Below are 17,902 nucleotides of genomic sequence, written 5' to 3' on the forward strand. Positions count from 1 at the left end.
GAACATTGGTTACATCGGTTGTAGACATGCAGTGATTCCCAAACTTGGTTTGAGTGGTCCTAGGACCAATCTAAACGCTTTCCGGCCAGTTTTAAACCGTTCTATCTGAGCACTTTTAGTTTTAGGAGAATATTAATTTTTGTTCATTTTCGTGCATTCCATGAACCTGGGTAATTTTCATGCTCATTGGAATTTAGAAGGTAAAATAACTCACGTAACAGTGCTCCCGACAAGTTTCACGGATATAGTGATTGAGTTTCTAGTCACCTAGCCTCTTGGCCTGAAAGATTTCTTGTTCGGCAGGGTGACTGCTTGAACGTCAACTTCAACCTTTCCCACTGTGCACTGCATCGAATCGAGGTAGAGTTGTTAACTGAAATATTGCATTCAGTCTAGCGACCTTTAAATCTGGGTCAAACTTAGTATTTCTGAAAGTTTCGCAAAATTTTATTGATTACAGAGGGTGTGTCACGCCACTCTCTCCTTAAGATCTTGCAGATGTTAGCACCATACCGTACCTGTTCATTATAATAGCCCTAGACTATTGCATGAGACAAGCCTTAAGCAAGCACCCTGAAATAGGATTTACCATTAAAAGCCTTATAGGAGTAGGAGAGTCAATGTGGAGAAGATATCGGTCACTGGTTTTGTGGATGACATTGCTCTGATAGCAGATACTGAAAAGGAGACAGAGACGCTGATGCAAGAGATAGAAAGGGTTGCTGCCACAGTGGGACTTAGAATGAATGAAGGGAAAAACTAAATTCATTACTCAGAACATCGAGAACCCTGATACCATCAAGTCTCTGGGTAACCATGCTGAAAGAAAGCCTGTCTCTGAAGAAGGAGAGACGATAAAAACGTGATACGATACGGTATGTTGAAATAAAGCCAGTCTCTGAAGAAGGAGAGATGATAAATACGTGATACGAAACGGTATGCGAAAGCTATGTAGTTGATCAGACTTAAAGTTACGTGTTCTTAAGAGGGTGAGAGGTTCTTTAGTAAGGCCGACTGATTAAATGAGGCTCTGAAATGAACAGGAATCTAGCGATAATAGCATGGAGAGTGGGGAAAATCAAAAAGCGGAATAAATAATCTAACTCTAAGTTAACGATAAACTGGTACAGAAATCAAAAGTCCGAACAAGGAGTCTAGGAGTAGGAAATAGCTGTGAACCAAACAAACAGAATGGCACCCGTGCATGATATATTAAAATATGTACCGTTCTAGGATGCCTCCGCAAACTTTTGCTCCTCTGTAAATGCACGTGTTAGTGCTGTAGCGAAAGCTATGTAGTCGATCAGACTTCAAGTTACGTGTTCTTATTAGGGTGAGAGGTTCTTTAGTAAGGCCGACTGATTAAATGAGGCTCTGAAATGAACAGGAATCTAGCAATAATAGCATGGAGAGTGGGGAAAATCAAAACGCGGAATAATAATCTAACTCTAAGTTAACGATAAACTGGTACAGAAATCAAAAGTCTAGGAGTAGGAAATAGCTGTGAACCAAACAAACAGAATGGCACCCGTGCATGATATGTTAAAATATGTACCGTTCTAGGATGCCTCCGCAAACTTTTGCTCCTCTGTAAATGCACGTGTTAGTGCTGTAGCGAAAGCTATGTAGTCGATCAGACTTCAAGTTACGTGTTCTTATTAGGGTGAGAGGTTCTTTAGTAAGGCCGACTGATTAAATGAGGCTCTGAAATGAACAGGAATCTAGCAATAATAGCATGGAGAGTGGGGAAAATCAAAAAGCGGAATAAATAATGTAACTCTAAGTTAACGATAAACTGGTACAGAAATCAAAAGTCCGAACACGGAGTCTAGGAGTAGGAAATAGCTGTGAACCAAACAAACAGAATGGCACCCGTGCATGATATGTTAAAATATGTACCGTTCTAGGATGCCTCCGCAAACTTTTGCTCCTCTGTAAATGCACGTGTTAGTGCTGTAGCGAAAGCTATGTAGTCGATCAGACTTCAAGTTACGTGTTCTTATTAGAGTGAGAGGTTCTTTAGTAAGGCCGACTGATTAAATGAGGCTCTAAAATGAACGGGAATCTAGCAATAATAGCATGGAGAGTGGGGAAAATCAAAAAGCGGAATAAATAATCTAACTCTAAGTTAACGATAAACTGGTACAGAAATCAAAAGTCCGAACAAGGAGTCTAGGAGTAGGAAATAGCTGTGAACCAAACAAACAGAATGGCACCCGTGCATGATATATTAAAATATGTACCGTTCTAGGATGCCTCCGCAAACTTTTGCTCCTCTGTAAATGCACGAGTTAGTGCTGTAGCGAAAGCTATGTAGTCGATCAGACTTCAAGTTACGTGTTCTTATTAGGGTGAGAGGTTCTTTAGTAACTGTAAGGCCGACTGATTAAATGAGGCTCTGAAATGAACAGGAATCTAGCAATAATAGCATGGAGAGTGGGGAAAATCAAAACGCGGAATAATAATCTAACTCTAAGTTAACGATAATAAACTGGTACAGAAATCAAAAGTCTAGGAGTAGGAAATAGCTGTGAACCAAACAAACAGAATGGCACCCGTGCATGATATGTTAAAATATGTACCGTTCTAGGATGCCTCCGCAAACTTTTGCTCCTCTGTAAATGCACGTGTTAGTGCTGTAGCGAAAGCTATGTAGTCGATCAGACTTCAAGTTACGTGTTCTTATTAGGGTGAGAGGTTCTTTAGTAAGGCCGACTGATTAAATGAGGCTCTGAAATGAACAGGAATCTAGCAATAATAGCATGGAGAGTGGGGAAAATCAAAAAGCGGAATAAATAATCTAACTTTAAGTTAACGATAAACTGGTACAGAAATCAAAAGTCCGAACACGGAGTCTAGGAGTAGGAAATAGCTGTGAACCAAACAAACAGAATGGCACCCGTGCATGATATGTTAAAATATGTACCGTTCTAGGATGCCTCCGCAAACTTTTGCTCCTCTGTAAATGCACGTGTTAGTGCTGTAGCGAAAGCTATGTAGTCGATCAGACTTCAAGTTACGTGTTCTTATTAGAGTGAGAGGTTCTTTAGTAAGGCCGACTGATTAAATGAGGCTCTAAAATGAACGGGAATCTAGCAATAATAGCATGGAGAGTGGGGAAAATCAAAAAGCGGAATAAATAATCTAACTCTAAGTTAATGATAAACTGGTACAGAAATCAAAAGTCCGAACACGGAGTCTAGGAGTAGGAAATAGCTGTGAACCTAACAAACAGAATGGCACCCGTGCATGATATATTAAAATATGTACCGTTCTAGGATGCCTCCGCAAACTTTTGCTCCTCTGTAAATGCACGTGTTAGTGCTGTAGCGAAAGCTATGTAGTTGATCAGACTTAAAGTTACGTGTTCTTATTAGAGTGAGAGGTTCTTTAGTAAGGCCGACTGATTAAATGAGGCTCTAAAATGAACGGGAATCTAGCATGGAGAGTGGGGAAAATCAAAAAGCGGAATAAATAATCTAACTCTAAGTTAACGATAAACTGGTACAGAAATCAAAAGTCCGAACACGGAGTCTAGGAGTAGGAAATAGCTGTGAACCAAACAAACAGAATGGCACCTGTGCATGATATATTAAAATATGTACCGTTCTAGGATGCCTCCGCAAACTTTTGCTCCTCTGTAAATGCACGTGTTAGTGCTGTAGCGAAAGCTATGTAGTCGATCAGACTTCAAGTTACGTGTTCTTATTAGGGTGAGAGGTTCTTTAGTAAGGCCGACTGATTAAATGAGGCTCTAAAATGAACGGGAATCTAGCAATAATAGCATGGAGAGTGGGGAAAGTCAAAAAGCGGAATAAATAATCTAACTCTAAGTTCTCCACTACCTGAATATTGATCGGGAACAGGTTAGCCGCGTATGTGGAAAGAGTGAGTTAGATTATAGGTAACAACGGGTAGTCTCAAGCTACCCGTCTTTGCACCGTAACTTAGCCATCTGATCTAGAAGAGGAAGGGAGGTTATCATCTACACATACTGTATTAGGAAGTTAATCGTGTCCTAGCTACAGATCATACCTTATTAAGAAGTTTATCGTATCCTGAAAAAAATACCTTATTAGGAAGAATATCGTGTCCTAGAAACAGGCCATATAACAGAATTATCACTTTCTCCTCCTCCCAATCCACAGTATTCCGGAGTTTCTGCAACGTCACTAAAACTGCAAAACATTGTAAGTTCATATGTAGATTCTATAAAAGGTTTGAATTAAAGCAGAGAGGTTAATAAGCACTTATCATATTTAGATTATATGTTATAGTTCAGTCAGTTTTTTTTTAGACGCCTCCATGAACCACCACGGGGCGACCTGCCCAGTAGTAAGAGCTGCCCAGTAGTAAGAGCTGCAGGAAATCACAAAAGCAATGAGGAATGTTGAAATTAAATGACTTTTGTCATTTATGGGTGCTTGTATAATAATTTTACCGCAAGATTTTGATAATCTTTGTAATAAACTAGTGCAATGATTGGACAAGTCACAATCAACAATGATAAAAGTGTTTTATATAAAATAACCTAAAGCGAGAATGTCGTTAGTTAACTATAAAATACAGTACCAAGCGATGTATTAAAGTAACACAATTATACTCGTTCTAATTGATATTAGCTTACTTTGATTCAACGAAAACCTACCTTTTATCTGCTTTCGTGAAATTCAAAAGTGATTTTAAAGTAACACGAGCCCTTTAAAGCTTGCAGGGGTTCCTCCTATTATCGTTGATCAATTATGTACCAAGTACACTATGTAATACAGCAAAGTCGTCAGTCGATAACTGCTGTTAAAGCCATGAAAGTTCAAAGCGAGTGCAGAAACAAGAAATGGCGCGAAATCATAATGTTCAAGCCACACGTACAACGTATGATCTGCATTATGCTCCTTCATCAACTAATTCTAGTTTTAAACGATTTTGACACGCTAAAATGCGCGCGTGGATTTGCGCGGCGCGTAGAAAAATTTTAAAGCTGTCGGATAGAGGTTAATAAATTTTTCTACTGTCAACACAGCCCAAGTTATTCATGTTTTAATATCAAAAAATGTCCGATTTTTTTGTATTATTTTTAACTAATTTCCTTTTCAAATCGCTGCCACATCAAAATTATTTTACGAAAGTACATTAAATTTTTACAGAAAGCAAGCTTAATCGTTTTAGAACTAAATTAAAAAAGAATTTAATATAAAAATGTTAAAACTTTAAAATTATCGATGGAATAAATTGCCAACGTCCAAATATGTGTAAAATACGACGAAGAGCGGTCACAACACTGCGCGCAGCGGTGCAATTGCATCAAAGTTTTCTCCAGAAATTGGACATGCTGCTTGCAGTACCTTGATGGCGACTTTTTTCCCTCTTACCGACGTTACTCATACTGATCATTAATTTCATAATTTCAGTAAAAACCGCGAAATCTCGGTAGTAGAGGCTCTTACGGGCATTGTCTGCTCGATACGCTAGGGACCCCAGATACACCTTACTAGACGTATTTTTGACCGTAGAATCGATTAAAAGTGGTTTTAAGATGATTGGACTGACTTTTTGGGGGTAAAATTGCAAAAAAACCGATTTTTGGTTAAAAAATAGGCCAAAAAACCATGTTTTTTGATATTTTGAACAAGTTAATTTTGTTGGCATGTCGGCAAAACTTGCATGGAGATAGCTAAAACACAGCCGCACAAGATGATATAAAAATTTGAAAAATCCCTCTATTTTTTTGGGGGTAAAAATCCAAAAAAGTGGTAAAAATTTGACTTTTTTTGCTTGAAGTTTGAATAATTTTTTGCAGTTGCATTAAATCAACCCAAAAATAGTCACATCGTGTTTGCCTAAATTTTTCCTTTCCGAGAAGTACCCACTTCATATACTTTATCGAAGTTTGAATATTGTCACTCCGCAAGCGTTTTTGCCGAATTTTCGACGCGCACTACGCGCAAAAGCATTTAGTTGTTATCAATTGGCAGCCGCGCGTTCATCATAAATTTCAAACAGCTATAAGTATAACTCAGCGAGATTATGTCCGTTCTAGCTCATATTTTCACACTAAATAGAAAATAATGTGATCTTATTGCTGACAAAATATGAATATAATTACTCTATTTGCCTTAGAGTAATAGACTGTCAAAGTTTAAACGCGCATTGGTATAGCAGGTGACTAATAAGGCCAAATTTATTATTCTTAACATATTATCGATCCTTAGACATCATACTATTGTGTCCAATTAGCGGTTAGGTCTCCAAACTCGTAGCAGAAAACACGTCTTTTTGCCCGTAAGAGCCTCTACTACGGTCAAAGGGACGGCACAAAAGATAATTTTTTTTAAATCTTCCGAAATGTACTTTTATAATCTATTCCTCATTTATACATCATAATTCGTTGTATTTTTGGACGCTAATTTGAGAATTTCCGATTAAAAATCCCGACCGCGTTGGAAAATCCTTTAACAGATGTTACTCGTATAAATTTCTTCGAAGTAGCGCGCGCCGCTATTTCTTCTCGAAGTGTTGCCCGAGGCAAGTGCTACAAAGTAGCGCGCGTCGGGCTAGTCCATTAACAATTAACAATGGACAAAAAACTATACAGTCGATCTTCAAGATTTTTTTTCTAAAAGGGGCCCCCGACAGTTGAAGCCAACTCGCATCGATGTCCGATGTACCATTGTGGCACTAGGCCACGCCTTTACTACTTACTGGGCGGCGCTCAGCCTTTCAACTGTCATTCTGCCGGATCCTCATGAACATAATAGCCTCAGCCCACAGCCTGGGGTCTCTTACTGGGCCGCGCTCAGCCTGTCATTCCGCCAAATCTTTATTCGGCGGATATTAATGAACATAATAGCCTGGGGTCCTCAGGTAAGGGGTCTCCAGCCCCAGGTAAAGCCACACATCGTCAATCAACTTCGTGGCTTTTCATTTTTGCCGCATATAACATAAAAGTGTGAAGTGCGCGGCCCGGCAGATAAAAAGCAATCCAGACTTCTGAAATTCCTCAGATCCAGACGGGAAATTTTCCAGCGTCCGAAAATACATCGATTAAAGTTGGTCTCAATTATTAAACTGTCGGGGGGGGGGGGGCTTTTTTTTAAATCTCGAAAATCGACTGTAGTGATTTAGCATGCTAGAGACCAGCAGGCTGCGTAACTGGTACATGATAACGGATGCCAGGCGCGCCTTTGTCATTGCACTATTGAATGTATTCGACGAGTTTGCCTAGGTTTTACTATTTTGCAGCCGCAAACCGAACGAAGCTTTTTTATTCAGTTGCTTAATTTTAACCTCTACTTCAAACAGTATGAGTCAGAGTAACCCTGAAGCGAATCAATTCAAAGCCCTACATGATCGAATTGAATTGAATAGTTACTACATCCCACTAAATTTCAGATGTCATGTTTGCTACAAAGGGTTTAGTCAAAACGACAATTTGCTCCAACATCTGCGCGTAATACACAACGTAAAAGACAGGAAAAGCTTCAACTAGTAGAGTTGACACTTAACAGTGATTTACATGATTATTTGTTTTAAGTTGATTGTTGATGTTTTGGGTACACTATTCAGTGTTAAGATTCTAAACTGATTTTTGTGTTTCGTGGGTATCTTTTTGTTTTTTAATACGATTTGGTTTTGGTATCCCAGGTTAGTGGGAGAGATTACGATATTTCCGTAGAAGAGGCTATTAACTATTAAGTTCATATCATCAGAAACGTTGTTCACATATTACTGATTACGTAATCACTTCTCGGCCAATTTTGAACCACCCTCCCCTCTTGGCTGATAACGTTAAATAATAATATGTGAACGACTGTCAAGTGTCAAAAGTTTAAATTATTGTTAAGATGAATACTATTCATCTATTCATCATGAATAGATGAGTACTGCGTAGATGCATGGACGTGCGCTGCTTAACATTTATACTTATAGCGATGTTCATTAAGTTTCAACACTTGGATTTAAAAGTAAAAGTGTAAGAAGTGCAATGAGCTGGCATAGAAATTGTCTTCGATTTCGATAAATTTGGTTGAATTGTGTTAGGGGTCGTTCACATATAACGTAATCAATATTTTAGCAATTTTTACCCCCCCCCCCCCTCTCCCCCTCCGTAATCAAGACCCAACCCCCCCTCCTGACAGCAATATTACGTAATCATGACCTGACCCCCCCCCCCCCTTGATATCCGGCCAAGCGCCTTCTAAACTACTTACTATTATAGCCGGATATTCGATCAATTTCACTATCAGAGTGAAATTGAGTGGAATTTGAATTAAAATATTGTCAAATTGTTCTTATTCTAGAGGGTAAAAAAGAAAATTTTGATGACGTAATCAACGACCAACCCCCCCCCCCTCCCCGTAATCAACCGTAAGTATTTGGAAACGCCCCCCCCCCCCCCCCCCCACCCCCTCCTCGGCTGATTACGTAATATGTGAACGACCCCTTATTCATATTTTTAGGCAACTTTTGGTACAAATTTTATCAAAATCGGAGAAAAATTCTGTGCCAACTATTAGCACTTAAATATTACATGGGGTTCTATGACAAGGTTATTTGTTCAATTTTTGATAAAGTGAGTGTCATCAATTTTCTGAAGATATAAAATTTTATTTTTAACTTTACACTAACTTTGCTGAGCCAGTAAAGATTCTGTACTAAATGAAAGAGGTAATAGATTCCTTGACCTTCTGGGCAGCTGTGACCTAACTGGAAGTCAACATCACAGAATTTGTGAATTCTGCAGCGAAAAGTCCATGATGGAGCTCTTTGTTAATCTTCCTTGTGTTGATCCGATAATAGAAGATGAAGAACACTTCCTTAGAACATGTCCCAGGTACCATTCCAGTAGGACTAACATGAAGGAGCCCACTAAGTCATTACTATTTCATGACATGAAGAGCCTCTTTCTACTGTCCGAGCACATAGTGGAATTCACCAAGTTCGTCGCTCAGCAATGCAGAACACGATTCCCTATAAAGAAGAAACACGAACATTAGTGTCTCAGTACGGGATATCACATTTCCTCCACAGCCCCTTCATTTTCACTTTTTCTTTACACTCATCAAACACCTTAATGGTAACGGATTTTCTATTTGGATTTCGGACTTTGACCTTTAGCTATGCTGATCTGACATTATCTCACTGTAATATAGATCTATTTTTTGTAAACCTTGTAAACCTTGTAAACCACAGTGGTGACTGGGGAACTATAGGTGTACTGTTTGCTGTTCTTCAATTCTAATCTGAAAGTGCGGATCTTAGTGAAATTTCTGAAGCGGTCCGCAGAGTTTAGGCAAAGGAAATTCATTAAATATTTCCCGGCCTGTAAACATACCACTCGTCCAACCAAGGGAGGGAACATAAATATTATTACAGCAAATTTTGGAAAGAACAAAATTCTTATAAATCTTCCTGGTAATACTGCAATTGTAACAGTGAAAGTCAAATAAAATATTTACAATAAGTTATTCTTATCTTCAAGATCGTAAATGCGAATGATATTGCTCACAAAATTTCTGATACAACAGGTTCAAATAAGGGATATTTAAAACAAAATTCATCCTGATACAGTCCTTACTCTTTTCTAGACTAAAAGCTGTATAAAACTTTACAAATCCTGTACATCACAATATAGTTGGTCAGTTACAATAAACAGTTACACTGCCTAACATTAAACAAGGTTGTTTTAGCGATCCGTGGACTTCATTCATTTCGATCGGAGATTACGTACCATGACGTCACACCTTGTTCCTGATAATGAGTTAGAGTTAGAATCAGCATTAAAAACACAATGAGGTCAACTAACAATTTGCAATGCACTCAAATAAGTTTTAACAAAATATAAAATGTTAACATAATACTCTGCTAACTAATAACTAGCTAATAATAAGGACTTAATTAAATAAATGAATAATAAATAAAGTCAAATTGTATACAGCAATCCATCGGTAAATAATTAACTATCTTAAGATAAGTTACTTATAATAATTATAAACCTCGATATTCGGAGAGTCTGGTTGTAGATCAGTAACAGCTAGGATACCTCAAGTACTCGACATCTTGTAGTTCTTTGTGGACATCAGAGTTTTACCGCACATACAACAAATACTCTTCTTGTACGCACACGCTGTGGATATTAGTTATAAATAATCAATAAAAAGAGATGTTCTCGTTTTAAAATTTTAAAACAGCACTGAAGTATATACAGGGGTGGGGGGTCCAAGGGGAACTTTGGGGAATTTTGGGGAACTTTTTTTGGGGAACTTCAGGAAACCTGGGGGACTTTCCCAAAGTTCCCCAAAAAATTATCATGCCAAAAAAATTATCATGCTGCAAGTATCAACAAGTAAGTTAAGATTATACCTTATAATAACATACATGTTAACATTAATGGGTATTAATGTATATTAGAGAAATTTTGAATAATTTTGGGGAATTTTTTTTTGGGGAACTTCAGAAATCTTGGGGGACTTTCCCAAAGTTCCCCTTGGACCCACCCCCCCCCCCCCCCCCCCCCCCCCTATACACTATAATTGATAATAACAGAATTTTGATCATGTGATGGCGACAGAACGATAAGTTATAACTTTAAACCCCTAGATAATCCGTAAGGAATTAATGGAATTTACGAAAGTTTAATGACCTAATATTACGCAGAAAATTAGAACCCATTTTAACGGGACAACTAAGTGTAATATTTAACAGATATAACAGTTAAATCGGATGTACGATCGGTAGATATCAAACTTAGTTATCTACGTTAAAATTAGGTCTCACGCATGCAAGGAATTTAATCGCAAGGCCGTGATACACCATCTATAATATAGACGGCTTTTCGATTCAGGTGCAACTCAAGTTGTGCTCTGATTGCACAATTTCCGGTCCAATGGTGTTTAAAAAATGTAGGCATTCCATCAGTATTTCAAAAGTTGTTGCCGGCCGTGGGAACCACATGCATGACAAGGCCCACAAAATCGTAAAATTAATGATACATACAAAGTGGTAACATAAACCCTACAGTTGTATGCATTGGGTTACAGCATTCTATCTGATAACTAGGATTTTAAGTCGTAAGGACCAACCCCCTCCCAAATAATGCACCTCGGTACGATGCGATACAAAGAGACATCAACCAATGTCCACATCACACCTATATTTCTTATCAGAAATGAAGTGAGATCTACGGTGGCAGTTTGATGGATCATAGAAGGTTTGCAAAGATTTGTGCTGGTTCAAATATCCTTTGTTCCCGCGTAAATTCAGACGTTTTAAACAAGGCACAAGCAGATGTTAAGACTTACCCTGGCAGTAATTAGCTTTGGGATGATGTGTAGCAACTCTGCATATCCTGCACTGTTTAAAGTTAGCTTTCGTCGGGTCGAATCTGTTCCCTTTCGCTCGTGTCAAATATTTGTTCTCCGTCAGTTTTTGTTTCCCCGAATCTGAAGCTGTATGTAAGGGTTAGAATTCGTACGTGCGCGGCTCACTGCGTCCCTCAAAAATGTGATCCAATATACAATTTTCATTGTTGCGCGGCTAAATTTCTGCTAGTACAGAAAGATGTTCTCGGGAATTGTCCCACAGGGGTTTAATGAAGAATTCAAGTTAAGACAAGAGTGAAGCAACAGGTTAAGTTTTGAAATATTATTAAGATGGTTAAACACCTCTTTAAATTGGAACCCATCAAACTAAATTCATCGCCAATTGGTGACCAAAAACTGATAATCACATACTTCATTGCCTCTCTCTCTCTCTCTCTTTCTTTCTTTCGTTCACTCACAAAATTCAATAAAAAGGTACCAAACTTATTTGCAGTCAGTTTGTAGCTCAATAACTACGGAAAATTATCTTAAAGAGTACTTTAAATCAAAATTTGTGACGTGGCAGGTATTTGTGGAAGGATAAAGGTTTTGTAGGGGGCCGTGGAGAAAGTTGGGATTTACTCTTGAGGGAGCGTTCACAAATGCCACCTCGATAGTTTGGTTAACCCCACCCTTTGTAAATTGCGATACGATCCACACTATAGATTTCATAACCTTTGTGCAAAAGATCACATTAACGACTGTAATTGTGTCATTACTGTCAGTTCTATCAGATATTGCATAAAATTGACCCTCCCTTTAGGTCCTGTTTTAGAAAGTCATTTTGTGCGCGCCAGTGTTCAATCATACTCGATGGAGTTAAGCATTTAACCGTAACTACCAAATAAATAACGAATTAGATTTAACTGCCCTAAAATCCTGGCTCAATGCCATACATACTAAATGATGACTTGCAATATTGCTGATATTGTAAAACTGCACTCGCAGAAGCAAGGTATTTGTAACGTCCGGCCTAAGTAAGGTTGTAGGACCACACCCTCTCTAGACTTCCCGAACATTCCGTTACATTTTGGAATCCCCTTGTTCGAGAGATAAATAATTTGTGAACGCTCTCTAATTTCAAGGGCCCACTTTTCTATAACATGAAGTTTTAAACATGATTTAAAGTACTTCTTAACTCAAAAACAAAATATGAAATTATTCGACTTTCAAGCTATACAGTATACACATCATCATTAAACACATAATACAATTTAGATCCATTATTAGGTGAGCGTAATTGGGTAATTAATTAGGTGAGCATTATTTCTTAAATTAGGTAATTAGGTGAGCGTTATTTCCTAAATGCTGCCTCTTTCTTTAGGAAATTATCGTTTGCATCTTTCAAGCTGAAGGTTTCAATTTTCAAGGTTGTAACTTATCTTAGGGGGAAATATGTAGGGCAAGAAAAATGTAGAATATTCAAGAAGTTTCGATAAGAATTCAAAGTTGCATCACAAAAATTTAACGTCCTTGAAGTGATTACACTATCCCTTACAGCATTGATATCAAAATAAGCATTGACAAGAACCATTACAAACGGTCCAAAAATCAAACCCTAATTAAAATTCATACCGCGCTAGAAAAAAAAATTAAGGAATACAATTATATTGCAGTTACAGGGTTCTGCGTAATGATATCGCGTTTAAAACATCGTAACAAATACTACAAGTCAAAAAGTAAAAGTAACTGATCAATCAACTTGTTGAAGATAAAAGTTATGAAAATTTATATTATATAAATTCGAGCATTATATATATCAACAAAATAATTCAAAGGAGAAGAAAACTGCGGTTGGAATTTGGTACCCTTATTAACATATTATTAAGATATCAAAATCCAAATTAACAATGAATAGCAAATTCATTATTATATCAATAATGTTTGATTGGTGGGATATTGTTGCTCTACAATTTCGTAAATCATACTATATATATAATCGGGATATACTCGGATTTTTATGTGTAATTTTACATTCTCCATCGCTTTTAGTTATGTATGTACCAGTTTTTATGTACCGGTAATAAAGATTTTTTCAAAAAAATGTTAAGGTGAAAATGAAACATTCCCATACAAATTATTGTAGCATGTTGTTGTCGAAGATAAGTCAGAAACATTGTCCTATACAACGTTAAATACCCAAGAGGTCGTTCACATATTACGTAATCACTTTTTGGCCCATTTTGAACTCCCCTCCCCCCTCCGCAATCAATTTTACACATAGCTATTGTGTAAAAATTACACTAGCATAATTATTTAGAAACCCCCCCTCCCCCTCGGCTGATAACGTAATATGTGAACGACCCCTAAGTCAGAAACACTGTCCTATACAACTTTAAATACCCGAGGCAGCTACTATAAAATTACTAAAAATCTAAAAATAGGACATGCTCTTACAAATTTTCGATCACCTCTGATTAAAAAGAATTCAAACAAATTTTCAATGTTCACCAACCCGGTCTTAACTTTCAATTATCAATGAAGTATTACAGATCATAACATGCTCATGGCACAATATCAATAAATCTTGCAGAATTTGCTCACGCGTTAAACTTGGCAATCTCAATTCTCAAATATATATAACCAATCGGGCGAGAGAACAACACCAGTTTTACCGGCTAAAAACCAAATTTTCTGGCTGTGCTGTGTCCTTGTGACGCCGGAACACCACACCACGTGGCATGACGTCACACCACGTGGCATGACGTCACACCACGTGGCATGACGTCACACCACGTGGCATGACGTCACATCTCACCCTACCTTACAAATTACCCTGCATCAGGAAAATCTCATTAAAACACTTATCGAAGTTATTTTTGATGTCCTTGTAAGTACAAATAATAACACTCTGCTCGTGAGGCGAGGTGAGCATAAGTTGTTCAAGCGAGCCTGCATCAAGTTTATTCAAACACATTAGAAGATGCGGGAGATCAATCCAGGGCGCGCCCAACTCATCCACCTTGTGAAACATGTAGTTTCGGAAGAGTTTGAGAATGTAACGCTCGCCAGTTTCACACCATCCGGGATCCAACATGTGTTCGGGCCGGTCTAGAACTGAGTTTATCTTACACAATACCCGAAATAGTCTCCCGTTTTCTAGCTCCTTCATTAACTCGTTTTGGGTGGTATCGTTTTCAACCCGTAATCGCTCGATGTGTGTGTAAAACCGAGCGCCAATCATCGGCATCAAATCATTGATTTTCCTTGGTTGAGGCGACTTGTTGAGCAAATGTTGGAGTAATGTTCGGACATCTGCCGTGTATGTGGATGATATGACGTCTGAGGATTTGGAGAGGTTTGATTGGTGGATAGCCGAGATGGAATTACAGGAAATACAAACGATAAGCTTGCCCAGCTCCACTATATCTTCTTGTTGTTGGTGTTGGACTACAAATGGTTTGGATGGGTCATCTAGGACGGAGCCCATCAACAAATCCATGACACCCAGACAATTTAACCTCAGCCTATTTCTAGCTGTTACTATAATTTTAGATGGATTAATCATCCTGCAAGAAAGTTTATTAGCGTGCACTGTCCGTATAGCAGATGTTAACTGTATGATATAATTCCATAACAGAGACTCATCAAGAAAACCTTGTTCCTTCTGAAAATGTAGCTGTTTGAAGTTTCTGGCGCCAGCACAAAAATCATACACAACAACAAATGAATTGTCGCCGAACTGTTTGGTTGGGAAAGCCTCATGTACAGTGACGATGTTAGGGTGGCTGATTGCGCGCCACCGATCTAGGATCTTCTTCGTTTCTAAAGTGTTAATTTGACAGTTTTTGTAGCGATGTAACGTATAAACACACCCATCTACGCTGCTGTAAGCCCGGTAACAAACACTAGGATAGGAAAACGTATACATGTTACCCTGAGGTTCCACTGTCGGGTGCTCGGGCTCCAACGGGTGGAGCGCGTAATACTTCTCCACATCTGGCAACTTACTCTCAATATAGAGAGACGTAATACTTTGTTGGTACATTAACATATCACATAGTTCACTGCCTGTGCTGTTATCTGCGCTTGGTTTCTCTAAATGAGGCGGGGTGGGTATAAAGGCGCGCGTGGGCATGTCCATGCGCGTGGAGGGAAGGTAATACTCCATGTGAGTTGGAGGAGGCATGAGAGGAGCTTGGAGAGGAGCCTGGACTGGCTCACTCCGTATCACGTGATGTGAGGCAGGTATGAAACTGGGAGTCGAGGATATGTCATCTAGAGTTAGGTTACCGAAGGATGTTTTCAACATGTTTCCGTTCATCTGAAGCGCGGTGGGTGTGGGTGGCTTGTCTATGTGCTGGAGGGTGCAGGAGGAACCGTGGATACAGAAACCGTGTTCGAGGTACTTAGGACAGATCGCAGCCATGGTGTTCTGAATACATCCTGATATAATGAGTTTAGTTAGTACCCGGATCTTTAGAATAGGTTTGTTTTCCAGTTGTAATCATTATTTTAGGGCACGCATTCAACAGTATAATATGTCAACTATCGATATGATATACAGCTATTTTTGTACAACTATAATTATTATTATTATATATATGACTGATAAATGACTGATACTTATAAATCGAACAACTACAATCATTTTAACTTAAATCACAACTATAATCACAACTTAAATAACAGTTCTATAATCAAGCTCACCCACAGTGCTCCTGGATCCACTTTTCCATGTGTCCTGTGTAACGGATACGCCCAACTTCTTCTCGCCTGTAACGATTAGCTGTTAAATGGTTGTTGAAGAGACTTGGTAATCGATCTTGATGAGAAGATCAAGCTGGAGAAAATTACAATAGAAAGAGAAGTCCTTGATCATTAAATTATGCAAGTTAATTTAAGTTTTATGAATAGTTGCACACTGCGCAGGTTCTGTTGTTTTTAAGCTCAAAAAGATCAAATCGATATATTCTACACGTTCGAATATATTATATGCTCTTTTCGGTTGTAAATAATAATTTAAATTAAAAGCTGTAGTAAAATATGTTCACTGACCAATTTATACCCAAAATTTAGATCATAATCATATTAAAACTTTAAAGTTAATTACTTAGCCACATATTGTAGACTAACATCTTAAAATTACCAGCTTAAAGATTCAACCGACCTTCGCATCAATTTGACGTACCGAAATCTAAAGTAATACTGATGCAACACAGACTTAGCCTACACCATTCACACCCATTAATACTTTATAAGACTTTATAACAAAATAAACTTACATTTGTCACAAACCATGTTATTCTGATGTCAAGGTGAGGTAAAGGGAGAGTTTGTGGAGAGGCTTTTCTTTTAGTTTAGACCATTTTTATACCTTACTTCATGTGCTATAAGAGAAATGGTTAGAAATGGAATTTTATAACTATGTTAATATCGTGTCTTAAACGAGGAACGGCATTAAATTTAACATTAAATTTGTTAGTTTGTCATTGATTATGTTAATATGAATCAATATAGTGCCGACTTTATTTATTATTTATTTAATGTCAACTAGCAAGAATTAATTATTCTCAGAATTTTATAACGAAGGCCAGGGCTTGGTGTGTCACAAACTTTTGAGTGTTGATTGTTGCCAAATAAATCAATCAATATTCGGTAAGATCAGATGATTACTCATGAATAAAAGCAAATTAAAACACGGAAATTAATAAATAAAAACAGTCATTACAATAAATTAACTGGATTTCTTAAGTTTTCGCACGGTGCTTCTGATCTTTCTATTGTGAGCGGTCTTGGATACTCTCAACTTGAATCGAGCGAAATCTCCAAGAGCTGCTTTAGCTTGTTGAGCTTCTGACTTCTTACTAAGTCCAGATTTAAGGAATTTAGCGGGGATGTCATCCTTAGCAAGGGCTGCTCGTACAACCTTGGTTTTGCAACCACGTGGTATTTTGACCTTGAGGTCTGTGATTGCTATTTGGTTCAGACGGAAGACTGATCGAGCAAGTCCGCTGTCTGGTCCATCGATGAGCAAGTGCTTCTGGTCAACAAGGTCTACGACCACTCCAGTCTTTCCTGCATTTTCTCCCAATCTAACGTAGCACACACGGCCGATTTCGATCTTCCTTTGGTAAAGCATTTTGTGACACCTGCTAAAATATGTTAATTTTCAACTTTTGATTTAGACCAGGTGATTTAGAATTGTGAATATCAATATTAATGTATCAGCATCATGTTTGAAGGATAATATATATACTCAACAAATGGCGGATGGGGTCCACAAGCCACAAGATACCACAAGAGACTCGCTGAAAAACTATCCCAGAAGAGAGGAGAAGACTATGCGGCTATTATGTGTTACATGCGCACCAGGATTAGATTCTCAATCCTCAGGAGCACCCTGATAGCGGTCAGGGGTGAGAGAGGGAGACGGCAATCGTATACATTGCCAGTCAGTGTAACTTCTTTTAACTTGATACCTGCCACCATGGACTATGAATGTTTCTAGACACTATCCTTTTGATATTGAGATATTGGTATCTCAGATCACGTGTACATTGTTCCTTTTTTTATGACACATTAATTTATTGACACTCACAGCT

The 17,902-nt window shown here is 38.1% G+C and overlaps 3 protein-coding genes across 3 annotated transcripts; all 3 read right to left on the minus strand.

The window, feature by feature from the left end:
• Positions 1 to 9,339: 9,339 nt before the first annotated feature.
• On the minus strand, positions 9,340 to 16,689 carry LOC134824635 (cysteine-rich PDZ-binding protein-like). Its single transcript, XM_063836596.1, has 5 exons — positions 16,583 to 16,689; positions 16,008 to 16,073; positions 11,298 to 11,444; positions 9,993 to 10,123; positions 9,340 to 9,747 (listed from the first exon to the last, which is right to left on the minus strand). The coding sequence occupies exons 1-4, from the start codon at positions 16,596 to 16,598 to the stop codon at positions 10,041 to 10,043; spliced, it is 312 nt and encodes a 103-aa protein (XP_063692666.1). The 5' UTR covers positions 16,599 to 16,689; the 3' UTR covers positions 9,340 to 9,747; positions 9,993 to 10,040.
• LOC134824633 (PAN2-PAN3 deadenylation complex subunit pan3-like) lies at positions 11,626 to 15,763 on the minus strand. The gene has a single exon (XM_063836594.1). The coding sequence runs from the start codon at positions 15,724 to 15,726 to the stop codon at positions 14,122 to 14,124; it is 1,605 nt and encodes a 534-aa protein (XP_063692664.1). The 5' UTR covers positions 15,727 to 15,763; the 3' UTR covers positions 11,626 to 14,121.
• Positions 16,690 to 17,034: 345 nt separating the features above from the next.
• On the minus strand, positions 17,035 to 17,439 carry LOC134823892 (large ribosomal subunit protein eL14-like). The gene has a single exon (XM_063835489.1). The coding sequence runs from the start codon at positions 17,437 to 17,439 to the stop codon at positions 17,035 to 17,037; it is 405 nt and encodes a 134-aa protein (XP_063691559.1).
• Positions 17,440 to 17,902: the final 463 nt, after the last annotated feature.

This window comes from Bolinopsis microptera, chromosome 12, assembly GCF_026151205.1.
Source record: "Bolinopsis microptera isolate Bmic1 chromosome 12, MBARI_Bmic_1.0, whole genome shotgun sequence".
NCBI classification, from domain to species: Eukaryota; Metazoa; Ctenophora; class Tentaculata; order Lobata; family Bolinopsidae; genus Bolinopsis; species Bolinopsis microptera.